The sequence below is a fragment of the Puma concolor genome, unplaced genomic scaffold (genome assembly GCF_028749965.1).
Source record: "Puma concolor isolate L17-30 unplaced genomic scaffold, mPumCon1.1.hap2 unalloc_scaffold_22, whole genome shotgun sequence".
Classification (NCBI taxonomy): domain Eukaryota; kingdom Metazoa; phylum Chordata; class Mammalia; order Carnivora; family Felidae; genus Puma; species Puma concolor.
The window spans coordinates 615,213-631,481 of NW_028240228.1; the positions used below are offsets into that span (position 1 = coordinate 615,213).

Below are 16,269 nucleotides of genomic sequence, written 5' to 3' on the forward strand. Positions count from 1 at the left end.
TTCAAAAACAAGTCAACATGAACACAATTTTTAAAAAATAAAATAAATCAATCAAATTTATTGACCACCTTCCTTGCCCAGAGATGCTCACCATCCATCTGCTGGCCCCAGTTCAGGCCTTTGGCTGGGCTCTGTCCTATTAGTTCAGGGAAGTCCTTTCTGACCCTGTGTCTATTTTCTTATGGGAGAGGGGAGGGAGCCGAGCTCCCAGAGAGGTGGGGGGAAGGCCTTGGCTTGGCCTCCGGGTCCTCGCCTCCCACCCATCAGCACTGGTCAGGATCCAGGGCTTGCTGCTCCTTTCCTGGGCTGGCTTTCTCCGGGGTGGGGGCTGGGCCGGGCTGGGTGGGCTGCCCCTCACTCTCAGGAAGAGATCCGACAGGCAGGGAATGCATTTGTAACCGCCCAGTGGTCCGCACAAAGGTGGCTACAGGAGGAGCTTCCTCTCCAGGAGGAAGGGAGAAGGTCAGCGGCCCACATCCGGCCCTGCCTGTTCCTCCCAGATGCTATGGAAAGATGTCCTAGTCACTTCGTCATTGCTGGGCGGGGTCTTTCCTTCACGCTGGGGCTGGTCCCTTGGAGGACTCTGGCCTGCAGGGCTGGGCACACACTCAGAGGCACAAAATCTCTCCTCCTTGCACTCCCTGGCCCCCCATACACACAGTCCAGAGCCTGCGGGACGAAGCAACCAGTTTCTGGAGAATGATCCATGTGCACTCGAGAAGAATGTGTATTCTGCTGCTTTAGGATGAAAAGTTCTGAATATATCTGTTAAGTCCATTCAGTCCAGTGTGTCATTCAAAGCCATTGGTTCCTTGTTGATTTTCTGCTGATGTGATACGTCCATTGTTGTGAGTGGGGTGTTGAAGTCTCTTACTATTATGGTATTATTATCAATGAATTTATGTTTGTGATTGATTTACATATTTGGGTGGAAACATTGGTGACACAAATATTTACAACTGTTAGATCTTCTTGGTGGACAGACTCCTTAATTACGATATAATGACCTTCTTCATCTCTTGTTATGGTGTTTATTTTAAAATCTAGTTTGTCTGATATAAGTATGTCTACTCCAACTTTCTTTTGATGACCATTAGCATGATAGATGGTTCTCCATTCCCTTACTTTCAATCTGTCAGTGTGTTTAGGTCTAAAATGAGTCTCTTGTAAACAGCATATAGAAGGATCTTTTTTCTTATCCATTCTGATACCCTATGTCTTTTGATTGGAGTGTTTAGTCCACTGATATTTAGAGTGAGTACTGAAAGATATGAATTTAGAGCCATCGTGTTGCCTGTAGAGTTGGTGTTTCTGGTGATAATCTCTGGTCCTTTCCATTCTTTGTTGCTTTTGGTCTTTTTTTGTTTTATCTTTTCTCCAAAGAGCCCCCGTAAAATTTTTTGCAGGGCTGGTTTAGTGGTCACAAACTCCTTTAGTTATGTTTGTCTGGGAAACCCTTTCTCTCTCCTTCTATTTTGAATGACAGCCTTGCTGGATAAATAATTCTTTGCTGCGTATTTTTCCTATTCAGCATGTTGAATATATCCTGCCACTCCTTTCTTGCCTGCCAATTTTCTGTGGATAGGTCTGCTGTGAATCTGATCTGTCTTCCCTTATAGATCTACGACTTTTTTCCCCCTTGCTGCTTTCACAATTCTTTCCTTGTCTGTGTATTTTGTGAATTTTACTATGACATGCTTTGTTGATGGTCCGTTTGTGTTGAATCTAATGGGAGTTTTCTGTGCTTCTTGGATCTTGATGTCTGTGTCCTTCCCCAGATTAGGAAAGTTTTCTGCTATAATTTGCTCACATGAACCTTCTGCCCCTTTCCCCTCTTTTCATCTTCTGGGACTCCTATGATTCAGATGTTATTCCTTTTTAATAAGTCACTGAGTTCTCTAAGTCTTGTATCATGCTCTTTTGCCTATATTTCTCTCTTTTTTTTCTGCTTCATTATTCGCCATAATTTTGTCTTCTATATCGCTATTTGCTCCTCCGCTTCATCCATTTTTGCCGCTGTGGCATCCATTTGAGATTGCATCTCAGTTATAGCATTTTTAATTATGTCCTGACTAGATTTTACTTCTTTTATCTCTGCAGGAAGGGATTCTCTACTTTTTCAACACCAGCTAGCGTTTTTATTATCATGGTTCTAAATTCTACATCAGACATCTGGCTTATATCTGTGTTGATTAAGCCCTTGGCCGTCATTTCTTCTTGTTCTTTCTTTTGGGGTGAATTCCTTCGCTTTGTCATTTTAGAGGAAGAAAAATTAATTAAATAAAAAATAAAAATTAAAAAATTGAAGACAAAATATCAAATGAAAGAAGCTAGATCCTATATGTGTTTTGGTCTGCTTCTTAAAAGAAGCTTGATAGAATAGAGGCAAGAAAGGGGAAGAAAAGGGGGAAAGAAAGAAGGTAAGAAAATATATATAATAGAATAAAATTAAAGAAAAGGTTAATTAATAAAATTAATTAAAAGGTTAATTAATAAAAAAAGGTAAGAAAATTTATATAATAGAATAAAATTAAAGAAAATGAAATGGAAGAAAGTATTTTTAAAAATAAAGAATAAGGTCTAAAAAATAAAAATAAAATTTTCTCTTTCTGTATCCAAGAAAGAGGAAAAACAGAAAACAATTTAAGCAAAAACAGAAGGAAAGGAAATGAAGAAATAAATGAACCATCAGGTGGAATGAAACCTGAATGAAGTTATATCCAGTTTCCCCTAGAACTGGAACTATGAAGTCTTCTTTAGTCCGTACACTAAACAGGTGGAGTGACTTGTGCTGGTCTTCGAGGAGATGTGCCTGGAAGCGCAGTTGGGTGGGGCTTGGTGTAACAGTCTGTTCTCCACTAGGTGGCGCTGCTTAGCTTGCTGGGGTGGATCAGTGTGGTGAGCATGTGCGTGCAAGGGAGAGGTGGCTTCGCCCAGCTCCCTAGTCTCTGGCATTGGAACTTTGTGCTTTCACTGACACAATCAAGCACCCCTCCTTTGTCTCAGGCCTTCCTCGACTCCCTGTCCCTACCCGGTCTGTGTCCAAGATGTCCACCTACCAGGTGGCACCTCCCTCTAGAGTTGATCTCAGATGGGGCTGTGTTTCAAAACCCCAGACACTTGAGAGACCCCTGAGGCTGGGACCGGTGCCAACTCTGGGGGAGAGTCTTGCTGAGCAATGGCCAGGTGCTGACTTGCCTCAGAAGACATCTGTGCGATCGTGCAGTGGCAGAGGGTCAGGGATTGTGGCAAACCACAACACACAGCCGGTTCCAGGTTTCATTGCACTCTGACGTCCGATACCAGCAAATGTGGCTGCTCTCTGGGGTCTGCGGGGACTTTTGCCCATGGGGAGGCCATATGGCCTCTACCAAATGCACCCCAAGGAGGAGAACTGCTTCTCCCTATTGGCACAAGGACCCGTCAAACCCCACTACCTGCCCCTGGGGATTTGCCCTACTTCCTCACCAGAGCACCACCAGGCACTGACCTCCAGAACTTCAGGCTCTGTGCTCCACTGTTTATAGAATCCTGGTGGTACTGACACCCTCTCCTTTCTTCCCATCAATAGATTTTGGGGGGCAGATTTCTTGTTCAGTCCCCTGAGAGTGTTTTCACTCTTTCTCTTTCTCTCCAGCTACTTTCAGGGAAGTGTTGTTCTTTCATGATTGTGATGGACCGCGCTCTCTTCCTCTCTCTTTTCCCTGTCCTCTCTCAGCAAAAACAGCTCCCTACCCTCCGTGGCTTTTCTCTCCCCCGGTCCACCTCTCCACACTGTGTACCTGCTGAGTTCTGTGGCTCAAGTTACGCAGATTGTTGTGTTGATCCTCAGCTCAGTTTCCTAGGTGCTTGACATGGTTTGGTCCTGATCTAGCTGCGCTTCAGGGATGAGGCAAGCTCAGGGTCCCCATGCTGCTCCACCGTCTTAACTCCCACCAAAACAAATCACTGACACAGACAACACCAGAGATGAATCTAAAACACGTATGCTGAGTAAAAGGAGCTGTGGCAGAACATATGTTTCAAGGATGGCTGAGACATAGATTTCCCGCCCCACACGATCTTATTACAGTGTGACTGATACATCTCCCACCAAAAGCTTAGACTGAATCTGGGCAGGGTCTTGTGATTGCTTCAGTAACAGCATTTGGTGGAAGGGAGGCTCTGTGACCTCTGTGACTTCACTCGGCTACCGATTTAGAGAAGAACTGTTTTAAGTTGCCTGCAATAGACTTTTCCCCATAGGACCCATGTGAAGGTGAGACACAGACAGACACTGAGATGGCGGCCATGTAGTGCAGGGATACTCTGGACACATTAACAAAGGAAAAAAAACAACAACATTACAGATAGCCACACCTATACTAAGTACCCTTTTTGTAAATACTGATGTCACGCATTAGCAAATGTGGCCAAGGAGCTCAATTGTAATTTGAGCAATACCTATCAATTCTCCCTTACTCTGTAGGGATAAAAAGGTAAGGTTGAGTGAAAAAGTCGAGTTATCTTGAAATCTTTCTCTAGTGTGCATGTGAAACCAGCGACAGACAGGATGCGTTCTTTCTTTGGACCTGAGTTTTTTTCCCCAAGCTTTTCAGAATGCCTTCTTGATGTCAAACAAGCATTTTGAATGATTGTTTTAAATAGGCTTACAAAAGTAGTTTTTCTGGAGTGTTCAGTGGCATCCAAAATGCTCACCATTAACTGGCAGATTTTGCATTATGTCTTTAAGCTCCTTTTCAGTGAGGTCCATGCCCATAGCTCCCAAAACTTCACCCACTTTACTGGAATCAATCTTCCCTCCTTATGGAAAAAGAAGTATACAGGTAACAGTTAATGTCCCTAAAATGTGGGATAAACCCTCACCTCGAGAGGATGATGGTTATCATGTTCCTCCAAAAAACCAAAGCCTGATGAGATCTTTACAGGAGGACAGAGTCAATAATAAGAGTTCGAGTTTGAGTTTATTGTTTTAATTTTAATCTTAATATAAGCACGCCCAGTATAAAAACTGAAAGGTGACAGAATGACTTCTCAGAGAATTCTAGTAGGGTGATAACAATTCCAGCTTTTCTAACCACTATTGTCTCATTTTCATTGTGTTCGTTTTTACAATTAACGTCTAGTTACGTTAAGGCATGCTGTTTTTCCATTACCATTTAAAAATTTTTTTAATTTAAGTAAAAAGTAAATCAGTATCAGTGAAAATATTAATAGTAGTACCAATAGTGTGTGGATTTGGCAGAAATCATGAAGGTGGTATTCGGAACCTTGCTTAGACATGACCTTTTTCCTGGCCTGCTCCCTGTCTACCTATTCAGTCCCGTGTTCTTTCAGTTTCTTGGAGACTTTCTAGCACTCTCTTGCTCTCTTGGTCTAAATGTCAGATTAGTAGTCCTTTGTTGCTGAATAAACTAACTGAAGAGGTGCTAATTTTCCCTTTACTTTTGCTATGTAGCCTGGGCTCTGATAATTTCTACTTCTGTCAAAGTTTGAAAAATCCCAAGAAAGCATAGGAATTCTTTCCAAGTTACAACATAAAAGATGATCTCCTAAAGAACACGATCATCTACAAAAGAAACAAAAGTATATAATAATGTGTTAAGTGGCAGAGTTGACAATTTAATCACAAGGAATTAGTCTAAATGCCAAACGTGATGATCTCAGACTGATTTGTGTTTTGTTAAGTTTCTCCCTTACCTTTAAGAAACTTTATACCATCCAGCAACCTTCTTCGATAGACCTTTCCATCTGTAAGGAAAAGGACTATTCAGATCACAGAAGAGCAATGTGGAACTTCATTACTGTCTAGTAAGAAATCAGCAATTTCAGTAAGACATCTTTTGTGAACTGCCTTAGAAATTTTCTGATTTAGTGGCAAATAATGAAATTATAAGGGATGGGGATACTGACATTCTGCCATTCTGAAAAATATCTTTTATTTTTCTTTTGTGATATTTTCATTTTCCCCTATTAGATCACTCCTTTCTCTTTTTCTCATTTATTCTGGATTAAATTTTACATCTCTTGATAGACTCAAAAGTTATAAGTAATATAACTGAATCCTGATGATAGGAGTCATGATGATACAATGGTTACTTCTCAAACCAAAGATAAATTTGGCACAGAGAAAATTTTAACATATAATAGTCATTTAAAATTATGTAACATGAATCATAAACTTATTTCTGACAAGCAATAAGATAGAGACAATTTTACAAGTTTTCACAAGTTAACAATACACTTCCCTGTATGACTACATTTTTATTTAAATACTCGCTATCAACTGGCAGATTTTTCACCAGTTGTGAGAGTTCTTTATCTGTGAGTTCTATTCCCATGTTTCCTAGAACTGTTTCCATGTCATTGACATCAATTTCCTCTCCTTTAAAAGGACAGAAATGGTAACATGTGAGATTTTAAAGAACCATCTAGTTATTCTAAATAATAATGAAATCTCTTATTGCTGTTTAATTATTAGCACCAACTACTCAATCTGTAATAAAGTCAAATGAGTCCCGTTTGACTGTAGTTATGGTAAAATATTAAAGTGTTTATTTCCATAACTTTAGTAATAATAGAGACAAAATAACAGAGTGCAGAGTAATGCATTTCATAATATTCTGTTGTGGGAGATTACTAGTAGGTAATAAAACTTTAGTCTCTTTTTATTGCACTAATATGTGTTTAGTAAAAATCTGGAAAAAATGACATTACAGGGCCTAACAAAATATGGCACTATGTTTTGTTGTTAAAGCATTGACAAACCGGAGAAAGACAAATACTTTCTGATTTCAGTCATATGTGGAATTTAAGAAACAAAACAGATGAACATAGGGGAAGGGGAAAAAAAAGGGAGAGGGAGGCAAACTCTTAACTATAGAGAACAAACTGAGGGTTGATGGAGAACAAACTGAGGTGGGCAAGGGATGGGCTAAATGAGTGATGGGTATTAAGGGGGGCACTTGTTATGATGAGCACTGGGTGTTACATAAGTGATGAATCACTAAATTCTACTCCTGAAACCAATATTACACTATATGATAACTAACTAGAATTTAAAGAAAAACTTAAAAAAAAAAGAAAACCCTGAAAAACCAAAGTCCAGGAAATCAGTTTATTAAAAATTATGCCTAATTTATTTACTATTATTTTTAATGCCTCTTTATTTTGAGAGAGAGTAAGCAGGGGAGGGGCAGAGAGAAAGGGACAGAGAGAATCCCAAGCAGGCTCTGTGCAGAGCCAGGTGCGGGGCTTGATCTCACGAACCGTGAGATCATGACCTGAACCAAAATCAAGAGTCAGACATTAACTGACCGAGCTACCCAGGTGCCCCAAAATATCATAATTTAAAAGGAATATAAAGTAACAGGGAAGAATATAAAATATGTGTAAAGAATCAGAATCATATGTATTTGGTAACTTTTTCCTCACCTGCAACAGCTTCTACTTTCCTCGTCAGTTTTTGCAGATCAACTTTCTTAGAGCCTCTACAACAAAGTTTAATCAGAGAAGAACAATAACATGGACTCAGAAAAAAGATACACAGGACAGGAGGTTTTTTTTTTTTAAATCTAAGATTTATGGTTCCAGAAGATGACCAAGGAAAATAATTCATTAGCAATGAGGACCAAGATTTAATAATAAATAATGAAAAAAAATCTTAAATGGTTTTATTAAATAATAAAGATGAAAACTGTCAAAGTTTATTTCACCTAATATTTAAGAAAATTCAGGTTATAACTATTCCATGATTCTTAGAAGAAACAATGAATTCAATGCCGACTGTTACAAGTGTGTTGGGATGTGATTTTTTTCTGAGCAAATTAGGTTATTGTACTCCACAGCTTTTGAACTTTGAAATGAGACATATAAAAATAACCTTTACCAAAAGATTGACTTTGTTCCAAGAGGTCCTTTAAAATCTTTTGAAATTGAAAACACTGTATGTTGAATGTCCTATCATATTATTCATGTACATATTATTCATGTACAATTTTTTTTCTTCAATTATTAAATGTTCTAACTCTGCCAGGTCCACATTCGTTAGTGGCTTTGTGTGATTTGAGTAATCCTTCAATCTTACTTTCCTCACTTTTTAAAATTATGTATCTCTCAGTATTCGTTAGGATTGTTATCTTGTGTTAGCACATGTTGATGCAATGGGCAGGTAGAGACCAGTGTTAAGCAGTGAGGGATATTTGATAGGAACTAGTTACTTAAATGGTCAATTTAGTGATCCGCTGAACCTAATTGGTAGATAAAAACATAGCCCAAATCCTGTCATTTTACCACACCATTTGTATACATCTTTTTAAAAAATTTTTTAATGTTTATTTATTTATTTATTTGTTTTTTTAATTTTTTTTTTCAACGTTTATTTATTTTTGGGACAGAGAGAGACAGAGCATGAACGGGGGAGGGGCAGAGAGAGAGGGAGACACAGAATCGGAAACAGGCTCCAGGCTCTGAGCCATCAGCCCAGAGCCCCACGCGGGGCTCGAACTCACGGACCGCCAGATCGTGACCTGGCTGAAGTCGGACGCTTAACCGACTGCGCCACCCAGGCGCCCCTAATGTTTATTTATTTTTGACACACACACACACACACACACACACACGCACACACACACACACAGAATGTGAGCAGGGGAGGGGCAGAAAGAGAGACAGACACAGCATCCGGAGCAGGCTTCAGGCTCTGAGCTGTCAGCACAGAGCCTGATGCAGGGCTCAAACTCACAAACCGTGAGATCATGACCTGAGCCGAAGTTGGACGCTTAACCACCTGAGCCACCCAGGCACCCCATGTATTCATCTTAAATTAAACACAAAATAAATTAAGCTTAAAAAAGTAGAATTTAAAACATACTTTGTGTAACAGACTAAAAAAAAAAAAGAGCGTTTAAGAAAAGGTAAACGTCCCTTCTTTTACCTCTCCTCAGCTTCAGTACCTCTCCTATTACTAACAGTTTTGTGTATAGCCTTCCAGAACTTTCTTATGTTTATAAAGTGTATTACATATATTTTTTAAAAATTGTAATACTATACATATTTTTCTGTTAACTTTCTTTGTTATAGTGACCAGAAAAGAAAGCATCTCAATATCTATGAATAGAGAAATGAGGAATGGCTGAATAATTACATTTCATTTACATTTGTAAATAAAAAAGGCAGATGTTACCACTTTACACTGACAGATTCCTCAGAATGTGCCAATCTACACAGGCTCCTCTTTACACGGGACATACTGCATTATCAAGATTTGACACATGGAGCTTTCTCCTGAAGGCACAGACAGGTGTGTGGCATTTCTAGGTTTTAGTTTTGAGAACCCTGTGTCAATGACAGGTGCACTTAGTGGCTGTCAAATCTTCATATTCTTTTATAAGCGAATAAGCCATCCGGCTCAATGGTCAGAACACAGAGAGGACTGTATTTGGCAGGTACACACAATGGCCTTGGCACTGAGGAGTGGAGCCTCTCATGGATGATGTTCTGCACCATGGTGTGAATGGCAGTGATATATGGATCAGCGAGAAAAAATAAAAAAACCACATTGCAGATCCTATTTTTGTAAAACCAGACAACAAAAATCCCTCCCCTTCTCACTAGCATCCACCCATAGTCCAAGATGTATAAAGAAATAGATGAGAGGTTTTATTTTTTTTTTTTAATTTTTTTTTTCAACATTTATTTATTTTTGGGACAGAGAGAGACAGAGCATGAATGGGGGAGGGGCAGAGAGAGAGGGAGACACAGAATCAGAAACAGGCTCCAGGCTCTGAGCCATCAGCCCAGAGCCCGACGCGGGGCTCGAACTCACGGACCGCGAGATCGTGACCTGGCTGAAGTCGGACGCTTAACCGACTGCGCCACCCAGGCGCCCCGATGAGAGGTTTTAAAGCAACAAAAATGAACAGCCTTTGGGGCACCTGGGTGGCTCAGTCGGTTGAGCATCAACTTCAGCTCAGGTCATGATCTCACGGTTCCTGGGCATTGGGCTCTGTGCTGACAGCTTGGAGCCTGGAACCTGCTTCGGGTTATGTGTCTCCCTCTCTGCCCCTCCCCTACTCACATTCTGTCTGGCTCTCTCTCAAAAATAAATAAACGTTAAAAAAAAAAAAAAACACACAGCCTTTTTCCTCCCTGAGTTCTTCTGCAAGCTATTCAAATGCCTTCAGGCAACAAATAATTTAAACCTTCGAAACAGTCAAAATTAATTCTGCAAGCACAACATCTGTTTAAAATCACAGTGTTTTCTATAATGCTCACCACGCAGAAGATCCTTTAACAGATTCAGTTCCTTTTCTGTCAGCTTGACCTCCATGGCTTCTAAAACAGGATCCAGGTTATTTACATCAATCTTCCCTCCTTGAAAACATGAAAAGGAAAGAAAAAATGGAATGAATACAAAATATTTAGAAAAATTCATGAACGTATATTATTATCTTCAACTAACAGACATGAATGTTTTCCCCCTTTCCCCCAGTTTTATCTTATTTAAAAAAATTTTTTAATGTTTATTCATTTTTGAGAGACAGAGAGAGACAGAGCATGAGCAGGGAAGGGGCAGAGAGAGGGAGACACAGAATCCGAAGCAGGCTCCAGGCTCTGAGCTGTCAGCACAGAGCCCGACGCGGGGCTCAAACTCACGAACTGCAAGATCATGACCTGAGCCGAAGTCCATCGCTCAACCCCCGAGCCACCCAGGCGCCCCTCCCCCAGTTTTATTGAATAATTGACATATGACAGTGTATAAGTTTAAGGTGTACAATATATGCATATATATCCACTGCAAAATGATTACCACAATAAGGTTAGTTAACACATCTGTCATCTCACATAGTTACATTTTTGGTTGTGTGTATGGTGAGAACTTTTAAATTTACTCTTTCAGCAATTTCCAAAAATATGATAGTGTTGTTAATTATAGTCAACGTGCCTTACATTATATCTCCAGAACTTACTCCTCTTATAGCTGGAAGTTTGCATCCTTTTGACTACCTTCACCTATTCCTCTCCCCAACCCCCTGCCTCTGGCAGCTACCAATCAGGTCTCTGTTTCTATGAGTTTGGTTTTTTAGATTCCACCCATAGGAGGTTTCACATAGTATTTGTTTTCTTCTGTCTGACTTATTTCACTTAGCATAATGCCCTCAAGTTTCATCCTTGTAAATGGCAGGCTTTCCTTCTTTTCTGCGGTCAAATAATATTCTATTATGTATTATGTATGTACATATATATATATATATATTCTATTTTCTTCATTCATCTGTCAAGAGACATGTTGTGTCTTTGTCTTGGGTATTGCAGATAATGCTGCAATGAACATGGGGGTGCAAATATCTCTTTAAGATAGTAATAGTTGGTGCTGTTACATGAATATACTGCTAAAAGAGAATGACTTCACAATCTAGCATAACTGCTAAAATTTTCGAGCAAAGAACAAAACGACAATATATATGTACAGCTCTTTACAAGCTGAGTTACAATTTAAAGAGTTAAAAGCAGGGGCACCTGGGTGGCTCAGTTGGTTGAGCGTCCAACTTCAGCTCAGGTCATGATCTCATGGTTTGTGAGTTCGAGCCCCACATTGGGCTCTGTGCTGACAGCTCAGAGCCTGGAGCCTGCTTTTGGGTTCTGTGTCTCCCTCTCTCTCTGCTCCCTCCCGCCCCCACTCGCACTCTATCTCTCTTGGTCTCTCTCTTAAAAATAAAAAAGCATTAAAAAAATAAAAAAAATAAAGAGTTAAAAGCAGAGTTAGAATTAGAATTTGTTTCCTCAAACGTTAAACATACAGGCCCAGGAAAAAGTTAGGTGGGGCAGGGCTGAGCAAGTGTAACTAAAGAGCAATAACCAGTAATCTCCACCAAGAAGTAGAAATTATAGTCCTTTCCTAAACTCTTACTCTGAGATTGTTTTGTTTGCTTCTGCTCACATTTTGGAGTAAGTCCCAAACCTTCTTCCTTTCTCCTTGCCACCTTCCTCCCTTGCACACGCCTGCCTGCCTGCCTGCCTGCCTGCCTTCCTTCCTTCCTTCCTTCCTTCCTTCCTTCCTTCCTTCCTTCCCTCCTTACTTTCCTTCCATCTTTATTTCTGTTCATATAATTGTTTCTTCAGAGAAAGCTTCAAAAACACAATGCAGGGGCGCCTGGGTGGCTTGGTCGGTTATGCGTCCGACTTCAGCCCAGGTCATGATCTCATGGTCCGTGAGTTGGAGCCCGCGCGTCGGGGTCTGTGCTGACAGCTCAGAGCCTGGAGCCTGTTTCGGATTCTGTGTCTCCCTCTCTCTCTGCCCCTCCCCCGTTCATGCTCTGTCTCTCTCTGTCTCAACAAATAAATAAACGGGGGGCGCCTGGGTGGCGCAGTCGTTAAGCGTCCGACTTCAGCCAGGTCACGATCTCACGGTCCGTGAGTTCGAGCCCCGCGTCGGGCTCTGGGCTGATGGCTCGGAGCCTGGAGCCTGTTTCCGATTCTGTGTCTCCCTCTCTCTCTGCCCCTCCCCCGTTCATGCTCTGTCTCTCTCTGTCCCAAAAATAAATAAAAAACGTTGAAAAATAAATAAATAAACGTTAAAAAAAAAAAAAAAACCACAATGCAGTAGAGAACTTTTCATCTAAGATAAAGTAAGGATTACTACCAGCAAAAACATAGATGTGGTACAAGAAGCAAAATAAGGTGTTATATCCTAGTGATATAAATTTAATGCTTAAGGATATTTCATATGCCTCATCTTTGTGCTTCTTACTCACTTTTATTATACTTCACATCCTTCAGCAACCTGCTTTGAAACACCTTTCCGTGGGCTGTAAGAAAAAGTACAATTCAGATCTCCAGAAAACCAAAACATTACAAATTATATGATTGTAGAAAGATACATTTCAATGATTTGCTTTAAAAATGCATTTATTTTATAGTTATACGACGTGGACATTTAAAAATATAAATGTTTGTGGTGCCTGACTGGCTCAGTCGGTAAGGATCTGACTCTTGATTTGGGCTCAGGTCATGATCTCCGTCATGAGACTGAACCCCATGTCAGGCTCTGTGCTGAGTGTGGAGCCTGCTTGAGATTCTCTCTCTCTCTCTCTCTCTCTCTCTCTCTCTACCCCTGCCCTGCTCATGTGCTCTAGATAGATAGATAGATAGATAGATAGATAGATAGATAGATAGATAGATAGAGATAGATAGGTGTTTTCCACAGTGACAAACTTACCCATTCTTTGGAATTACAGACATTTATTAAACTCTCCCATGGTGCCATTCTAAAAAATACATTAAAATATTTCTTCCTTTTTATTCTACTGATGTCCTCTTTCTCCTTCATTATGTTTCCTTGCTCTTATTGCAAAACTAATACCAATCTGAGAGGATAGTATTAGTCACTCAGATTACTATATGGCAATGTAGTGATGAATTTCAGATTGTGTTCCACGAGGTAATGAAAGAATTTCTTTTCAAGTCAGAAGTGCCTTTCTCTATTAATTTATGGCATTTTAAGACAAAACTGTACTACTAAAAGATTAAGAATGGCTCGCACTGACCCATAAAGTCAGGTTCCCTGGAAGGCATGGTGGCATTTATGTGGCATTCACTTACCATCAAGGAGCAGTGTTTTCCTCAGTTGCTTGGCCTCCTTGTCTGTAAGCTCAATCCCCATGTCTTTTAGAGTATTTTGTAGGTCCCTGGAATCAACCTTTTCTCCTTTGAAAAGACAGAATAGTTACAGGTTAAACTATTAACGGACAATCTGATTATTTAACATGATCTAAACATTTACTTTTGCTGCTCTAGTCCTTACTCTGATACCAGAATGAAAAGGAAAGATGGAGTGAAAGATTTTCTAATAAAAAGAGTCAAATGCTAAATAAAAAATAGAATTTGTCCCTCGATATTAGCAAATGGGATGTATCCCTAACACTGGGAATGATATCACATAGTACAGAAGCAAATCTGGTCATATAATTATCCAGAAATAAGGTCAAGAGACGGTTAGTATGATACAAGACACAATTAACAAAGTGTGACATATTTTACTTTACTTTGTTAAAACTATGTAATTAGCTGTTGGTAATGGACTTTTATTTCTACAGCTCCACCCTGCTTTTGCTGTGATCATCTAGGTTTGGGTGTATAAATAAGAGCCAGGCACTTTTACTGAAAAAAAGCATCAAAGAATATATGACTTACAATGAAGAAATAGTCCTTTTGTTTTACTTATAAACCCAGATAATGTTAGATTAAGATGTTGATCAGTAGATGCACATATTTATCAAAATGAATACTGAAAGTATGTGAATCTGTAAAGCAGTAGTAGAATTTTGAGAAAATGCTATTAAAATTTTTAGTGTAAACCACAATTTGTTGCAAATCATTTATAACAAATTCTTGCCTGTAAAAGCTTTCACTTCATCCTTCAAAGTTTTCAGAGCAACTGTATTATCAACTGTAACAGAAAAAACACATAACTTGAAGCTCATAAAATGATATAAAATAGCATAAGAACGCTCTCCTCCCCTTCAGATTATAACAGCATTTTGTTACTGGGCATTTTGTTATGCACTTTAAATAGCCATTCAGCAATTCAAGCTGATTCAAAGAATATGCTTGAATATAGAACAGAAGAAAAGATTTAAAATATTAAAAATATACTTATTTAAAAAATGTAAATTTGACTTTCTATTTCATAAAATATCAACTCTTGAATTTGATAACAAAAAGATGAGATTCAAAAGCGGCCATTTTGGAAAGGCAAACTTTGTTGTCCTCAGAACTTCGCAGACTCTTCTAGTGGCCATGCCACCTGTGTCCAAATACTACATTCTCAACTTCTTTGTCAGTGTTCTTGTCCCATCTACAATCTGGACCTCTTCTGCGTAAAAAGTTCCCTCGTTCCATTCCTTTCATTGCTAACGGTACATAACACCTAAAGCTCAAAATCCAATGGTATCTCACGTGCTCACCACTGACTGGCAGGTTTTCTTTCAGATCTTCAAGTTCCTGGTCTGTGAGCTTGATTCCCATGTCACCTAGAACGGTTTCCAGGTTTTTGATGTCAACTTTCCCTTAATCAGAAAGAGAAAGGCTCGTGAGGGAAATTTAGTGACTCTAAAAAAGTTATTTTTAGATTATTTTTTTAAGAGAGTAAGGGTCTTCTTACCAAGACTTGAAGCTAAAATTTTATTACCAAAACACGAATACCACAAAGCCCAACTCTGGGCAAATATTTATAATACGGAGTACAGTAACAGAATCAACATGGCATTTAAGGTTAATGGTAAAATATAGTCAGTGTTCCAATGGGAATTTAGGTTTATAGTGACTTTGTGCTCACCTGTAATAGCTTTCATTCCTTCCATCACGTCATGCAGATCAACATTCCCGTTTGCTACAGAAGTCCAAAAGAGACATGTAATCAATGACATGAGCTCAGAAAAAGATACACTTTGTTTTTAGAGTATAATAAAGTCCAGCTAAATTTGTCTCACAACATAATTTTAATTGATACCCCTTTAAATCGAAGATCAAGATAAATAGATCCTGAATGCTACCTTTGGTACTCACCATCAACTTGTAGGTCTCCTGACAATCCAGCAAATTCCTCGTCTGTGAGCCCCATTCCCATATTTCCCAAACTAGTATGGAGGTAATTCTTTTTAATCTTCCCATCTTAGGAAAGAGACAGTAAAGCAACACTTGAAAAAAAAAAGTTGTATAATAGTAAAATTTAAAAATGTTTTTTAGGAAAACTATTATTAACTTCAATGACCACATATTATTAAAACAAAAGAAACAAAAGATAAAATATATTTCATGCCTCTGTTATTATTACACTTTGACAAGGCTGAAATCCCAAATAGGCTTTTCCACTTAAAGACTCAAATAGAAAGTCAATGGAGTCAGAACCGCATTTCCTTTAGTCTATTCTTGTGGACAAGCCTACAAAGTAAGACAAGGTTAAGGTGCTGGAACAAACAGAACTGCAGACCACTAACTTAATTACTCTGCATAAAAAGTAGGGTTCTTTTTTGTTTACTGGCTTGACTTATTAGTGATTATTGTAGCTGACCATTGCTTTTCAATAACAACCAGGGTTTTTTGTTTGTTTTTGCCAGGGTTGGTTTTTCTTCTTGAGAAAAAGTTGAAAAAAATCTAAGAAGACAGTGGACTTCCTGCCAAGAGAAAGTGTATATTAACAGCAGGTAAGATGTAGTTACGCTGGGAGAATTATAAATAAAAGCTTATATAGGGCCAAGATTCATGCTT

General features: G+C 39.2%; 1 protein-coding gene across 1 annotated transcript; it reads right to left on the minus strand.

Annotated features, from left to right (window-relative positions):
- Positions 1–263: 263 nt before the first annotated feature.
- On the minus strand, positions 264–16,252 carry LOC147571568 (uncharacterized). Its single transcript, XM_086696295.1, has 13 exons — positions 15,568–16,252; positions 15,338–15,391; positions 14,967–15,068; positions 14,396–14,449; positions 13,603–13,707; positions 12,756–12,809; positions 10,276–10,374; positions 7,435–7,488; positions 6,281–6,385; positions 5,701–5,751; positions 4,699–4,803; positions 527–669; positions 264–440 (listed from the first exon to the last, which is right to left on the minus strand). Exons 1-13 carry the CDS (start codon positions 15,626–15,628, stop codon positions 264–266), a joined length of 1,164 nt encoding a protein of 387 aa, XP_086552421.1. The 5' UTR covers positions 15,629–16,252.
- Between the last annotated feature and the right edge of the window lie 17 nt (positions 16,253–16,269).

Excerpts from the sequence above, each read along its gene's own strand:
- LOC147571568 (XM_086696295.1), bottom strand. The coding sequence starts at position 15,628 with ATGGGAATGGGGCTCACAGACGAGGAATTTGCTGGATTGTCAGGAGAC. Across the intron at positions 15,069-15,337 it reads AGGAATGAAAGCTATTACAG|GGAAAGTTGACATCAAAAAC; the intron begins GTGAGCACAAAG and ends TTTCTGATTAAG. Across the intron at positions 5,752-6,280 it reads GAAAAATCTGCCAGTTGATA|ATGGAAAGGTCTATCGAAGA; the intron begins GCGAGTATTTAA and ends TTTTCCTTACAG.